Here is a 15,398-nt window from a genome sequence, read left to right as displayed (position 1 = left end):
TGAAGCACACCGTTATCCTTTAATTTGCCTCTCTTTCTTCCCTGTATATAAGCTAACTCAAATCGGCCGCTTCTTTCATCAATTATCCTTTCATCTCGATCTTTAACTCTCTTCCTCTGCTCATAATTCCTGTGCAATCCAGACCTCAACTTTACTCTACAAATACATATCTATCTTGGTATGTCTCTTCTTCGATCCACTCTTACATTATTGGTATACTTTTCTTCATTTATGTATGATCGAATGGGAATTATGCAAAACTGTCAAAGTTTTATTCTTTGTGCACACATCCCAGTTTGATTTTCACTTTTCTCCTTAGCTTGATTGCTTTTAATGAAAGTTTCTTCAAGTATATATATATATAGATCTCCGGCCTCCTGCCTGTTGAGCTCTGGTTTTTGTGTTCTATAAAGATCCAGCTTTGGGGGTGTTTGAACACTATTGTTTACAATGAATTGAAGAAGCTAAGCATATTTATATAATAATATAGGGTTTTCTTAATAATTTTGATGTATCATTTTCATTTGTTGTGTGTCTTCTCTCTTACTGATTTGGTTTATGTGTTCTTCAAGTGTGGTTGGTAGTTGCCAATATAATTAGTCTGTGATTTCTTTAATTAGAGTACGTAAAAGTAAAGATAAAGATAAAGGTAGAGATAGTTGGAAATTGATGGCCAATTCGATCACCATCATATCCATCAAGTACTTATATTGCTCCTAAAGCTGCATTTAGTTGTTGGTAAAGCTGGACAGTACATGAACAGCAAAAATAGGGCCTTCAATTCTTTGTTTCTTTAATGTAAATAGTTTCTGTGTCTTGCTTTTTCCATGGTTAAGAATATGCTCAAGTTTTTGATGATTTTCTGTGGTTGTTGTTTCAGATATTGCGGGCAAACCAATCAAGATTATTACGAGGTTTAGATGGAGCAGCATATCCAGCAAGAAATTGGTCAAATTCCATTTGGTGAACATGGTATTTGTTTGGAGAAGTGGAAATCCTTATCATCTGCAATGGATGAGGCTGATAACAATCCGATTGAAGGTTTTGACTGTCATATTTGCCTAGATCCAGTGCAGGATCCGGTGGTTACATTCTGTGGTCATCTCTATTGTTGGCCTTGCATATACAAATGGATTCATTCCCAAACTGTTGTCTCTGAGGATACTGAAGAACATAAACACCCGCAGTGCCCTGTCTGCAAGGCTGAGGTTTCGGAGAAAACTTTGATTCCACTCTATGGTCGCGGCCTAGCAGCCAAACCATCAGATTGCAAGGCTGCAAATCTTGGCATAGCCATACCCCAGAGGCCTCAAAGCCCGAGATGTGATGGGCCCGTTCTGTTACCAACCACAACCACCACCCCTCGCCATCACAGTCGTCATTCTGACAGCTATATTGGACCGCCCATGCTGAACCTTGGTGGCACGACAGGTGAAATGGTTTACACGAGGATGTTTGGGAACTCGGCTGAGACAACCTTGTACTCATATCCAAACTCCTATAATCTATCAGGTAGCAGTAATTTAAGGATGAGAAGGCAAATGATGAATGCTGATAGATCACTCAGCAGGATATGTTTTTTCCTTTGCTGTTGCTTAGTATTGTGTCTTCTCTTGTTCTGATCAGTACAGTGATCACCATACCCTTCTGCTGCTCCTTGTAACTTTGTAAAAATCCCTTTATCTGTATACCATGAAATCAATGTAACATATGAGAGCCCCTGCATCTTGGTTCAAAGTATTTCTCAACTTTCAATCAAATATCTTCGGCACAAAACATGTCAAGTTCAACTCCCAACAAAACAATTTATTAACTTTCTTGATTTGAATCGATCAATTATAGACAAATAATTCAGACTAATTTCCCTTCTTGTAGTCCTTGATAAAATGACAACCTAATTTCTCTAATCAATAAAATAAAAAAAAAAAAAAATAGGTCAACACAATCACTAAAAAACAGGTGAAACTGTAATAAAAAAAAATAAATTGCCGGCCTTTTAGCAGTTACAGATCAGAAAGGCAACAATGATTTTTCAAAGTCAAGAGAGCACGAGCGTTGAACAAGGGGGCATTCACTTCATCTGCGGATGACACGTTTGCATGGTGCATGGCGGCCGAGGTAGCAGACACCGAGGCGGCGGATCTTATCAGAGGAGGAGAAGCTTCCACATAGGACATATATATTATCATAATATATTCTTTTGGCATTTACTCGTCTCCGTCGACGTCATCTGATGACGACTCCTACAGTCTCTCCTCGTCATTTCCCTTTTTCTTTTTCTTCGTAGTGATAATCGACAGGAGATGCATGTTCCGCCATTGATAACCACTTAGTGATGCTGTAACTAGTCAAACTTGGTTGCTGCTTAATTCTTTAATCAATATTGTGTGTATATATGCGTATGCAATGACGACGTAGATTAAGTAGAAGTTATAATATTTTGATTGCTAAAAACATGATACACTTAAAGTTAGTGTTTGATGTGGTCCAAAATCAACATGAAAGTGGATGAAAATTACCTTAAAATTAAAAGAGCAGTTAAGTCACTTTAATTTTTCTTCTCCTAAATTACTTGTTCAATTCATCCAGTGATTTATTTACTTCTGTTATTATTATCTTCAGGTTGTCAACACCCTTAAGTGATTTACTTCTGTTATTATCTTAATCACTGCGATTTTTCTCGTTGCCAAAAAGATTAGGCAAATGAAGTCCAAAAGTCATATATACTTTCTATGACACCAATTCCATATAAATCACATGAAATATATCTTTAATGTCTTCCACTCATCTACAAATTCATTGGCTAATCAGTCTATCACTGATACCCCCAAACAACACAAAGTCCACACAATTGATCACATCCAACCATTCCTGTCTTCCACTCACCCATAGCATTTTTCACCCATCTAATGTGAATATTTTCTTACAGTTCATGATGTATGAGCGTGGGCACAATAGAATAGAAGTTACCACCTATATTTCTTAAAAGTATATTGTGGAAATATTAAGTTATGACATGTAGGTTATAAGTAATGTGAGTGCATTGTACAATGAATGTATCACAACAGAAGAACACAGGTTACCAGACCAGCAGTAAGACCCTCCGAGGATGGAGCCAATGATGAACAATGGTATGAAATTCTCAGCCGAGAAATGAACTGCGCTGAAAACCATCGAGCTTATGATCACTGCTTGCTGCCATTTCATTGTAGAGGAAAGAGCTGTCAAGAAAAACCGCCTGTAAACGATTTCTTCTAGGAAGGGGGTGACGACGCAATAGACAAGAATGCATGCAGTTAAAGAGATGGAGCTGCTTGAGAGGATTTCCTTCACGATTGGATTGTTAACATCCTGCAGATCGAGATGGTAAATTAATTGCCATTAGTTATCGTGAGGCAAATTTGATCAGAGACTGATAATGCTTTGGATAAATTTAGGAAAGAGGGAAAAAAGTATTAAACTTACTTTTGGCCCTACCAATCTGTAGGAGATGAAGGATGTGAGAAAAACCAAGAAAACAAGAAGGCCAAAGCCAATAGCTGATGCAAGCAACCAGTTCCTTTCTTTTGATACCTGCTTTGCTTGAAAGAATTCAAGAATGCTACTCTGAGGTTTCATGGGAAATCTTAAGAGCAGCAGAACTCCGATGAGCTCCAAAGTTTGAATAACTAACAAGGATATTGCCTGTTCTGGAAAAGAGAAAAGATCGCCCTATATCAAGCTGCAACTCAAGATAATTTGAACTCTTACCGCCAATGTTTTCTTTAACCATCACAGTTCCGGCCATGAACAAGTGCAAATTAAAAGTGTCTACTCACCTCAGTCTCGGGATCAAGGACAGGACGATGCAATATGTTGCTGATAGCAGACAGCCCTCCAAAACTCAAAGGAACATGAAAGCTGAACACATACAAAGCCATACCACTCCACAAACTCCCACTATCACATGGAATATCGGATTTAAGGACTGAGAATTCCTATGATTGGGAAAACATTACTCCATATTCAAATGTCTCTTGATGATAACACCACAAAAAAAAAAAAAAAAAAAAAAAGAAGAAGAAGAAGAAGCTATAAGCTTTCAGAGTGTGTGTGTATACATTCATATGTCCCATTCTCTTTCCAAATGCACATTTATGCATGCCAGGATGTGGAAGGATGAGTTTGTATCTATGGTTTTGTTTATGTTTGAGAAGCATTATAAAAGCTGGTCTAAACTAAGAAATGATGTTCACTCATTAGATTTAATGTCAAACTGGCAGTCAAAACATTCATTCTCTTCTCTTCATGTTTCCTTACCTTATCCTACAAATTTCAGAGTGTCCCCCCAATGGAGCTTGTTAACTTCTTCAAAATGACATTATGAGATATATAAAAGGTATACCCTTTCCTCCTTGGTGAACAGCCATTATTGGCTGTTATAGAACTCTTAATATATCTAGCTTTGCATATTAGCTGACCAAATTAAAGCATTTGTTTGTCAATTCTTCATAGAAGGGAAAAGATATGCTACTAAGCATCCTATCAATCGCCCCAAAGAACCTATTCCCAGCTAAGCCATTTTCTAGTAGAGAGACATCATATAATTGCAGAAAGTTGAAATCTTTGCTTCAAAGATTGCTAACAATCGAGCTTATACAGATGAGAGGTAATAAAGAAGTAAACTAATAAGTAAATAAATCCAAAAATTTTAAAAATAAAAAATAAAAAAATGAAAGAACCTCAAAGGAATTCTGGGTTTTCTCCTTCTTCACGCAATTACACTTGAGAGCTGTTCTGGAGCTCAAAAACTTAGAATTGAAAGCATGGTTGCGAGACTCTCGTATAAGCTTTGCGGATGATATGCATACTGTAAGTCCACGCACCACAATTGCATTCATCTTTCGAACTTCTGCTACTTTTTCAACATCAATTTGAAGAATTGAAACGATGGGAGATGAAGCTATGGAGATAGGAGTCGATTGGGATAACATTAAAAAAAAAATTACAGTATTAGTGTTTCATTAATTTTTCTAAATATATTATTATTACTGTGCTTACCTCATTTTTTGGGCCACGTGGAGAGAGTACTGTAACATGTCACTATACCAGCGATCCCAAAGAGTAGATAGAGGCTTAAGCCTCTCTTTCTGGGCTGAAATTTGGAGATTGCAGGCATGGCGGATCGGTTTTATCCGAATTTGATGCCTGATTTTGTAGCAGAAAATCCAAAGATTGAGGGGGGAGAAGTTCAACGCCCGATTTCGCAAGGCACCAATGAGTCTCTATTGAAGCTTCTGGCTACACCGTTCCACTCTCTTGCCGAGAAGCTTAAACGGGCCGCTCTTGACCTGAAAGAAACTGTAACGCACGCATTCTTTTGAATGAATTCAATCTCTTTTCTCTCTTGAAAATGTAATTGAAGTTGTTGAATGAATTTGCAGATAGTGCTGGAGACATGGGGTGCCACAAGGCAACAAGTATCAGATTTTACACTCTACACTGGGCCACTTGGGACTGCCCTTTTGCTCTTTAAGTCCTACCAAGTCACCAACAATACAAATGACCTAAATCTCTGCTCCCAGATAGTAAAAGCTTGTGACTCTGTTACTCTAAGCTCCAGGTATTCACTCTCTATGCTTTACTAAGAACTAATGGGAGACAGAAAACAAAAGATTGAATTTTTGGCATGTGTATGGTTATAATTTTGATGGACTTTCTAATTAGATTGAAATTATTGAAAGATAAAACTTTTTTAATCAGCATTTGATAATCATTGGGTTTTTTTTTAGGGATGTTACCTTTATATGTGGGAGAGGAGGTGTATGTGCACTTGGTGCTGTGGTTGCAAAGTACATGGGCAATGATCTGTTGGTTAATTACTATTTAAGCCAGTTTCAAGAGGTTAGTTGTTGAGTTTTGCTTGATGTTCATGTGGTGTGTGTGTGTGTGTGTGTGTGTGTGTGTATTCCTAAGATTTTGAGAACAGATTAAGGTTACTGTTTGACAACAGATTAAGATTACTAAAGAAGTCCCGGATGAGTTACTGTATGGTAGAGTTGGCTTCTTATGGGCTTGCTTATTCATAAACAAGCACCTCGGCAAAGGAACAATCCCTTACACCTTAACGGTATTTGCATATTCATATGTTCATATCACACTGATTGATTAACATATTTGCTGAATTAGTCAATTAGAAGAGGTGAGGTTGTGACTAAAGATAAGAGGAGTCTTTTAATTCACTGTAGGGTGCTGTTGTTGCCAAGGTTATTGAGAATGGGAAGAGATTGGGTGGAAGAGGAAAAGTCCTCTAATGTATGAATGGTATGGAGAGATGTACTGGGGTTCAGCCCATGGAATAGCTGGGATCATGCACGTGTTGATGCATTTCGAACTTAAGCAGGATGAGGCGGAACTCGTAAAGGGAACTTTAAAGTACATGATAGAGAACAAGTTCCCGAGTGGTAATTACCCTGCAAGCGAAGAAGATAAGAGAGATGTTCTTGTGCACTGGTGTCACGGAGCTCCAGGAATTTCCCTTACACTAGTCAAGGCAGCAGAGGTAAATGGCTGTAATCAGTAAGCATTGCCATTTAATGACTGTATTGTGTACTAGCATACTGTGAGCTTTTATATATGAAATGAGCGTGAGATGTGGTTCTATATTTTTGCCACATGTTGATCCATTTGTAAAAAGTGCAGGTTTTTGGAGAAAATGAGTTTCTTAAAGCTGCAGTAGATGCTGCAGAGGTAGTATGGAACCGTGGCCTTCTGAAACGCGTTGGGATTTGCCATGGCATCAGTGGAAATGCCTACACTTTCCTTTCTCTCTATCGGCTGACAGGAAATGCAGAGTATTTATATAGAGCCAAAGCCTTCGCGAGCTTTCTACTTGATAGAGCTCACAAACTCATATCAACAGGAGAGATGCACAGAGGTGATAGGCCGTATTCACTGTTTGAAGGTGTTGGGGGTATGTCATATCTTTTTCTGGACTTGGTACATCCCAACAATGCTAGATTTCCAGCTTATGAACTCTGAAAATTTTCCCATCATAAGAATGTACTAGTGTAGTGCTGCTATTTTCTCATCTATGTTAGGGTGTAAATTAACATATATCAGTTCTTTTGTATCCTTGATTATATACCTACCTGTTTTTATCATTGATCAAACACAACTTTTGAACTTGTTTTCCATAATTCAAACATAAAACTTTGAATCCAAGAGAGATCATATTGTTGCAACCCAACAGCATTTAACAAACCATGAACCATGAACATACAACTTGAAAACATGAGAAAATTGCCCCCCAACCATATATATATCTCAAAATATATAAGAAGTCTTTGTTTTGCATTACATATAACTCAGCAGAATTGTTACATCGATGGAAGACGGGAAAATCTCACAATCAGAGCCTGCATTAAATGATTTTACTTTCCCCTCAACAAGGACAATAACTTTTTGTCTTATTCTTAAAAAAATATATATATATATCATAAGCAAGAAAATTACACAAGTACTGGTAACTAACTAAATCAGCACCATCCAGGGATCAAAAGATAGCATTTCTTTCTCATTCATTTGGAGTTAATCCTCTGGCGGGGCATTGCTTCCATCTATGCAATAAATAATAATGAAAGGTGAGGGAGTAGATCTTCAAAAAAAATCCCTCGACAGTAAGAATAGAAAGGGTGAAAGTCGTGTCTTGACAGCATGGTCCATGCCAATGGCAGATTATAATAATTGGAAATAATGTAAGTGATTGCATGATGAAATCAATCAATCATCCTGCATACCTTCACCTTCTGCTGGGGCATAAGGAGATTTGCGGTATCGAGTTTGCTGTTGTGTCGGCTAGAACAGAAAAGTTCAAAGAAGAAAGGGAATCAGGTGTCTTAAAAACAATGTTCAAGAGAGAGGGGGAGATGCAAGGGATGAATGAGGAAATACCAAAATAAAACTTGAGTCCAGATGCAAAAATGTTGCATAATTAATAATTTACTAGTTCTATGTTCTACCCATTCAATTAAAGAAAGGAAAACACAAACCCAATCACCCCTCAAAAATATAAGGAAAGAGTTCAAGCTAAGCCCCTCCCTGTTCCTCTAGTTCTGAAACATTCATCTTATATACATTCTCAGCCATGCATGTCCTACAATTGTCTTCCTTTCTAGATTTGGATTGGCTGCAGCCTGAGAATCATCTTCAGCACTTTCCCCTTCTTTGGTGCATTGTAAACACAGAAAGGATTCTACCTATTTTTAGCTAGATGTCTGCTCACCCACCATCTCCACTTAAAGTTCATTAACACAACCAGTCAACCACCAATATAACTAGTTCTCTTCCCCCAGATAATAGTAGGGAAGTCATAGGCAGACTAAGGCACATATTTGCAGGACAACAATTTTGTGAAAATTATTTAAGAGAGAGTGAGAAAACCATAAAAACAACAAACCAGGTAGACAGGTACAGCAAGTGCTAGAAAATAATAATCAGCTGCATAATACACTACCTGTAACTTCGGCCGAAGTGCCTCCAGTGGACCTTTGGGCTTCTCTACACCTCCTTGCTATGATCATAATGCTACAAGTTAGCTAATTTTAAGATAAGAACAATAAATGCAAGAATACTACCTTTCCAAGAGCCCAATCAGCAGAATCAAAATAAGCCCGTTCATGGTCCTGACAATAAAACAAAGCTCTTCATAAAAAATAAATTTAAAAGAATAGTAAACTGATGCTCTCATGCTTCTCACATCATGAGCATAAAATCAACACTATCTGTGGAGTGCAACAGAATTAAATAAAAATTACCTTTGAAATCAATGGTGGCTTCTTGGGCATGATTCCTCCATATCTTTTCTTAATAGTTTCCTCCTAAGGAAACAAAAGAAGAAAAATGCCAATAAAAATTTGGTGAAGCATAAATAGTACAGCATAGGTTTCAAAAGTTTGATGTGAACACAACCTCCCCTTGGGATGATGGCATGGGTTTTTCAGTGTTTTCCAAAGCAGCTTCATCTGATTGCTCTTTGACCTCCTCCTCTGTGCCTGACATACTTACACCAAACTAGCTGCGGCAACATACAATTTTACTTATATGGCTGCTTCAATTAATACAGAATTACAAGAAAGGCATATCTCCATCATTAGGCTATCATTTGTCTATCTAATGCAAAAAATAACTGGAAAGGTATATGATAAAGTCATTGGTTGATACACACTAATTAGAGATAGAGGTTAAGATGAAATGTAGATGACAATTATAATTTGACAGAAGTTTTTCAAGATGCTATCACAGGAAATCAGACAGGTAAGATGCATTTTACAGAATTTAAACAAAAAGATACAATGTTAAAAGATTAAACATGCAATGCATCCAATCAGAGAAAAACAAATTCACTTTGCAAAAACAATTCCCGCTCAATCACAATAGTGGATCAAGAGCTTTTCAACATAGGATAGCTATCGTGCGATCTCACATTACATTCACAATTTATAATTACAATTACAGAAAATGTATTCTAATTCTAAATAAATGTCACAAATATAGTTTTGATAAATATAATAAGAACATAAAATATTTAGGATTTATGATGTATGAAATTAGGGATAACTAGGTTGAAGAGGAACCTGAGCAGCTGCAAGTTGTTGGCGAACGACGGTGAAAGAACGGAGAAGAAATCGACAATCGTCGCCGGTGTAGCTGCTGACCGAGACGAAGACGGAAGATGGCTACTGGTTGCTGGTTGCTGGCTCAACGATCTTGCGAGGTGCCGCAATGCGCGGAGGCGAGGTGCAACAGTTAAGCGAAGACGATGGGATGATTGCTGAAAACGGATTATTTGAATAACGAATTAAAGGCAGAAAGTTGAATATGAAGAAGGACGGAGACCCGGGGTTGGAAATACAAAAGGCTGAAATTAAAAAAAAAAAAATTTATTTATTTGAATTTGAATTTAAAATAAAAGATTGAAAATAAATTGAATGAGCATGTTCAATTTTATATTTTTAAATAAAATTTGTATGTAAGCGTTAATTTTAAAAGTATTATCTATTATGGTTCAATTTATAATCAATGGTTCATGATTCGCCAATCAATGATTCGATCTATTAATCATTGTCCATCCGATGTAAACCTTAACCTTAACATTTTTATTGTTATAGTTTTTGACAGATCCACACATATTACACATATATGGTTCGATTTTGAAGCTTAAGTTAAATTGAATCGCGGTCACATATAAGTTGTTTTAGAATTGATCATGTTGGTAGTGTGCGACCAAGTGTGTTTCCATGTGCATGTTGGTGGTAAGTAATGTGCAAATAATTGGTTGGTGATCCGTGTGGGTGTCATTGGGTGTTGTATGCATTTTAACGTATTGCGTTGGTTCGATGTGGGTGACAAGGGACAACGTGCCAGTATTTGATACGTGCAATACAAAATAAATTAGTGTGCATATTAAGTACTTCTATAGACTTGTACACTGATCCACTCGGGACCAACAAGGAGAATTTTTTCTTAATTATTGTCCATGCATTAAATATGAAGTTTACATTTACCTTATTATTATCATTACTAATTAGGATTTTCAAATAGAGTTACTAAATTCACTCAACATTTACATCAACACACTATTTAAAGAACATTATTATTATCATTACTAAATAGGATTTTCAAATAAGGTTACTAAATCCACTCAACATTTACATCGACACACTATTTAAAGAACAGTGGGTAAATTTTCAATTAAAAAAAAAAAAAAGAATAGTGGGTAACGGTGTGTAAACAAATCAAGATATTCGCGAATTACTTAAGTTTGATGACTAAACAAATCCTTGGCTACTATACTGGAATGGAAGGGAATGTTTAACAGTATTTCATAGAAGATGAAAGGTTTAGAACAACCAAAAATGCTTATTGAAGGGACAGGAAGTTTTCTATTTTTCTTACAAAAATCATACCAAATGTAACTACATAACGGTTTATAGAAGAGCTGCTTGAATGCTCACTTTTACTGTCTGCTTCAGAATGACTTCATAATATTATCGACAAAGTCATCTTTCTGGTTGAGAAGTGGTCCCGGGTGCACTCTCTTGCAACTGCTTGTTCTTCTCCAGATTTTGCATGGCAATTTTTTTCTCTGCCTCAACTTCTTCGAGCAAAGCCTGCCTGTGCATTTCTTTCATCATCTCTGTCATTGTTGTTGCCTCTCTTTCAAGCTGCATCTGCATTACAACTTCTGCTTCCTTTTCAATTGGCTTGAAATATTCATTGATTGCACCCTCCTGTACATAATAACCAATTTGCTCAGTCACCAAGGCTCATGACTTGACCAGTAACAGGAAGAAAGAGCTGACCAGTGAAAGCGAGTAAAACCAAAAATACAATGTGCTAATTAACTAAGTTCTTAATAGAACAGTCCATCCCATTTATTTCACCTAGCTCTGCCTAACACCCTAATAAAGGTCTGTCATACTCATACAAGAGAGAACTCAGGGTTCCACAGAGATTGACTTAAAATACAGTTTGATCACTTTCTTGAAGTTACATTCAGTTGTGCAAAATCGATATCTTTCATCACATTCCCAAATAAACAAGCTGAGTCAAGTAGAAAATTGGCTCAACTTTATAGCATGCTCAGAAAACAATACACATTGATGATTGACATTGAACTAGTAGATCTTACACTTTACTCACCTATCTACCCTCGTAGAACCAACCACAAAACTCCCTTTGGGCCTACAATCTCAATTCCTGATTTTTGGGACCATTTCTCTCTTCCAAAGCTCCTCTCCAATTGGGCTAGATGCTCATTTCAATTTCTTTTTTATTCCCTTTTCCTCCATAGTGATGATGGATAGAATGACAATATTGCAGTTTTCCTTATCTAGAATTGCCTAGACATATTTTAGCACATGAATTAGCTGCCTCTAAATGGTGGGAAAATGCATGAATTGATTTATCACACTCACACTGAAGGAAATTTCAGGTTAGGTAAGTATAAATATATTGAATGTCCTATTGACCACTGGAATTGTTCCCAGTCTACTAGAAGATCATTCTTGGTGACATTGTGCTTCCAATTCCTTTCCAAAGGAGTTCTTGCAGGTTAGCATCCAAATCATGTCTCCTTTAATAAGTCAAGGCCATCTTTCATATGAATGATATATTCCTTGTTTGCTACAAGCTTTGAAGCATCTAGCTCGAGGCTAGTCGGGGGTAACCCCAACCAAGCTGGCAAGAGATCCACGTTTGTAACCACAAGGTCACGAATTCGAGTCCTTGCCCCCTTGGTTTGAGCCGGTCAGCTATGGGTAACCTACGCTAGTTTACTTCATTGTGGTCCTTTCCTGGCTAGGGTCACAGGGCGGGGTTTACTCACACTCAAAAGGGTTGTGGGGTTTCCCTCGTCATCCAAAAAAAAAAAAAGGAAGCATCTAGCTGAATGATTAGTCTCAACTCAGGAGGAAGAAATGGTAACAGACCACAAGTTACAAATGTCTGGAAAAGTTCTATTGCCATTTCGCAAGGCATCCAAATTAATACTCCGTATAATGTAAGTGAAGAGCCCACAGACATCACAGATTGTTTAAGGTCATTGTTAGCTAACCATCAAGGTAAAGTTGGAGCCTTACAGCTGCAAAGTGTATTCTTCTAATACTTGAATCTTAATAGAAGTCTTTAGAATAACTACTAACAAATAATAAAGGGAAAGTCGGAACTCACAGTTTCTTCTAGCTTCTTATTCAAAGCTTGCATCTCTTCCACCATGTTACGAACCTCCGTTAAAATTATCTGTTCTGGCACTTTCTTTATTGCTGCCTTCCGCTCTTCTGCCTGACACCAACAAACACATAATGAGAATACAGGCAAAGAAACACTAAATAATATGTCAATAATTTAGCAAAAATTATTGACAATGTTATCAAATACCACCAAAGGGGGAGGAAAGAACGAAATATGTCAGAATGTGTACTGTTAAAACATGCAATTAATAAAATCCACTAGAACTGTATTTTCTATCAGCATCGAATTAGCCATCAAGTCTTTCCATTGAGAAAATGTGTTGAAACACTTGACATCTTTTTGATATCTAAACCAAAAATGTATTCACCCTCCCACACACACACACACACACATATATAGGCTTGCATTTATGTGAGAACTACCCCTTAGGTGAGAACGTGCGAACTACTACATAAATGCACACAGTTGTTTCTAATAGATTGTTTGCATTCATGTTGTTTCTCACTTTCTCACTTAAGGGGTGGTTCTCATTTGATAATTAATCTCTCTCTCTATATATATATATACATACACACACACACACACACACACTCATTCAAACACACACACGTTTTTATATAATTGATTGCCGAGGAGTCTGGTGTGCATTAACCATCACAAACTGGATTCCCATACAATGCAGTATCTTTTTAGTTTTGATTGTTCCAATCAGATGTTCTTTTCAGCCAAGTTGAGCTCAAACTTTTATACTTAAACATGAAAGAACAAGAAACATAAACAATAGTGCAATTATAATAACGAAAGTTTGAGCAACAACTGTTTCGAAAACCTAAACCAGTTCAGTATCAAAAATCCAAACTATATCTCAAAGTAATTCAGAGCAGCAATTCATGAAGACCTAGCAAATCGTAGTTAGCAAAGCTTCACCGAATATTCACACAGTGCTTGCGGGAAGAAGAAAGGAAAACAAAAGTGAATGAAATGGGACCTGCTGAAGACGCTGCTGAATCTGTAGGCGATAAGACCGGATTCTTCGCTCTTCATAGCCCGACAGAACCCTAACGTAGAACAAAGCTTTTCTCCCAAAATCAATTAACCTCTTCATTGTAGAAAATGAAAAGCTCCAAACTCGATCAATCACATAAGCGAAGACGATGGGATGATTGCTGAAAACGGATTATTTGAATAAGGCAGCCTGGCAGAAAGTTGAATATGAAGAAGGACGGAGACCCAGGGTTGGAAATACAAAATGTTGAAATAAAAAAATTAATTAATTATTTACTTTTTATCGAATGTGTGCAAAGGTGAAACAATTTATTAAATTAATTATGTTATATATGTATATTTTGTTATAGATATTTTACAATGAGATTGTCTACAGGATTATTTGATTTTAAATCTTTTTACAAATTATAATTGTTTATTTATAGATGTAATAATGTAATTATTAATTATTTTGCAAAAAACAACTATAATTTCTCTTTGTGCTTCAATAAGTCGAAAAAGTATAGATGAACAGATACTACAATGTAATAGAGTCTATAGTATTAAAAAAATTATTTTCTTCTTAGATTCATATGAGTTTGTTTAGAGATAGTATGTATATGTTGTCATGACTCATGATTTATGATAAATATAAATAATTCCTTAATATATAGGGTCACACTTGTGTGATACCGTCTCACGGATCCTTATTCGTGAGACGGGTCGGGTCGGGTCAAAACACCATGCAAATGTCATACTTATATGTGCAAATCTCACACTTATATGCTCAAATATAACACTAATCAAAAATACAATTTTTGTTACTTATAAGAGAAAAAGTAATACATTTTTCATAATAAGTAATGTTGACAAGTGCCTCTCACTTATAAGGGCAAATATAATACTTTTGAAGAAAAATGTAATACTTTTAAATCGAAATGTAAAAGTATTGTATTTTCCCTTAAAAGTATTACATTTACCCTAATAAGTAACAGAAATTTTAATCCTAATTAGTATTACATTTGAGCATATAAGTATGGCATTTGTGCATATAAGTGCTGTATTTGCATCTTGACCCGACCCGTCTCATGGTGAGACGGTCTCACACAAGTTTTTGCCTAATATATAATAATTTGTTATGCTTAGTGTTGCATGTAAGAATTGTTACTGCTCTCCAACATGTATTCCCATTTGTTCATGGTTTGCAATATTGAAAACAGAGTGTGTTACATATATGCATGTATTTTCATTTGTCTTTATATCAATTCATAAGGTTGGAAAAAAAAAAAGCCATAAACATTTATATTCTACCATTGCTACACTTCGACGTAAGTTTGTTACTAAACCATGCCACATGCTTATGCCTTGCCATGGCATCGGTTTGAAATGTCTAATGCATTGTACCAAATTCTTCGTAATTTGCCAATGACCTTATAATCTAATGACACGAAATGAGTCTCCAAATAAAAAATCATGAGTTATTTTATTAAGTTACTACATTGAAACAGAGTCTGTACTTAACCGGACATAAAATATTTAGCATTTTAATTTATAGTGCACGTTTGTTGTTTGTACGAATCTGCAAACCTAGATTGGAGGCTGTTTGTTATTGTCTCATAATTGTCTGAAAATGTCCAAGTGTAACAACGACGCTTTACTAATCTCAAGTCCTGACGCACCAT

General features: G+C 36.4%; 5 protein-coding genes across 8 annotated transcripts; 2 read left to right on the top strand and 3 right to left on the bottom strand.

The window, feature by feature from the left end:
• Positions 1-20: 20 nt before the first annotated feature.
• LOC116016846 (E3 ubiquitin-protein ligase RMA1H1-like) lies at positions 21-1,760 on the top strand. The gene is made up of 2 exons (XM_031257284.1): positions 21-178; positions 881-1,760. Exon 2 carries the CDS (start codon positions 921-923, stop codon positions 1,620-1,622), a length of 702 nt encoding a protein of 233 aa, XP_031113144.1. The 5' UTR covers positions 21-178; positions 881-920; the 3' UTR covers positions 1,623-1,760.
• A 438-nt stretch (positions 1,761-2,198) lies between these two features.
• Positions 2,199-5,179, bottom strand: LOC116016829 (putative membrane peptidase YdiL). 3 transcript variants are annotated; one of them, XM_031257275.1, is made up of 5 exons: positions 5,041-5,179; positions 4,722-4,942; positions 3,819-3,977; positions 3,466-3,711; positions 2,199-3,351 (listed from the first exon to the last, which is right to left on the bottom strand). In XM_031257275.1, exons 2-5 carry the CDS (start codon positions 4,878-4,880, stop codon positions 3,010-3,012), a joined length of 906 nt encoding a protein of 301 aa, XP_031113135.1. In that variant the 5' UTR covers positions 4,881-4,942; positions 5,041-5,179; the 3' UTR covers positions 2,199-3,009. The 3 variants fall into 3 exon arrangements, with proteins under 3 accessions (XP_031113135.1, XP_031113120.1, XP_031113130.1); XM_031257260.1 differs by lacking the exon at positions 5,041-5,179 and having other exon boundaries at positions 4,722-5,007; XM_031257270.1 differs by lacking the exon at positions 5,041-5,179 and having other exon boundaries at positions 3,466-3,684; positions 4,722-5,007.
• Positions 5,031-7,188, top strand: LOC116016821 (lanC-like protein GCL2). The gene is given in 7 exon segments (XM_031257248.1): positions 5,031-5,342; positions 5,424-5,602; positions 5,772-5,883; positions 5,993-6,109; positions 6,228-6,270; positions 6,273-6,541; positions 6,682-7,188. Coding segments are annotated over 7 exon segments (1,245 nt in total). The 5' UTR covers positions 5,031-5,156; the 3' UTR covers positions 7,021-7,188.
• An 85-nt stretch (positions 7,189-7,273) lies between these two features.
• On the bottom strand, positions 7,274-9,851 carry LOC116016857. Of its 2 annotated transcripts, none has more exons than XM_031257302.1 (7): positions 9,615-9,851; positions 8,950-9,051; positions 8,796-8,858; positions 8,616-8,663; positions 8,495-8,551; positions 7,779-7,836; positions 7,274-7,598 (listed from the first exon to the last, which is right to left on the bottom strand). In XM_031257302.1, the coding sequence occupies exons 2-7, from the start codon at positions 9,037-9,039 to the stop codon at positions 7,570-7,572; spliced, it is 345 nt and encodes a 114-aa protein (XP_031113162.1). In that variant the 5' UTR covers positions 9,040-9,051; positions 9,615-9,851; the 3' UTR covers positions 7,274-7,569. The 2 variants fall into 2 exon arrangements, with proteins under 2 accessions (XP_031113162.1, XP_031113154.1); XM_031257294.1 differs by having other exon boundaries at positions 8,950-9,055; positions 9,615-9,849.
• A 932-nt stretch (positions 9,852-10,783) lies between these two features.
• LOC116019570 lies at positions 10,784-13,957 on the bottom strand. Its single transcript, XM_031259843.1, has 3 exons — positions 13,721-13,957; positions 12,712-12,822; positions 10,784-11,270 (listed from the first exon to the last, which is right to left on the bottom strand). Exons 1-3 carry the CDS (start codon positions 13,835-13,837, stop codon positions 11,040-11,042), a joined length of 459 nt encoding a protein of 152 aa, XP_031115703.1. The 5' UTR covers positions 13,838-13,957; the 3' UTR covers positions 10,784-11,039.
• Positions 13,958-15,398: the final 1,441 nt, after the last annotated feature.

This window comes from Ipomoea triloba, chromosome 1, assembly GCF_003576645.1.
Source record: "Ipomoea triloba cultivar NCNSP0323 chromosome 1, ASM357664v1".
Lineage (NCBI taxonomy): Eukaryota > Viridiplantae > Streptophyta > Magnoliopsida > Solanales > Convolvulaceae > Ipomoea > Ipomoea triloba.
The sequence above is the reverse complement of the archived record's forward strand: the minus strand, read 5'-3'. Positions and strand labels throughout refer to the sequence as shown.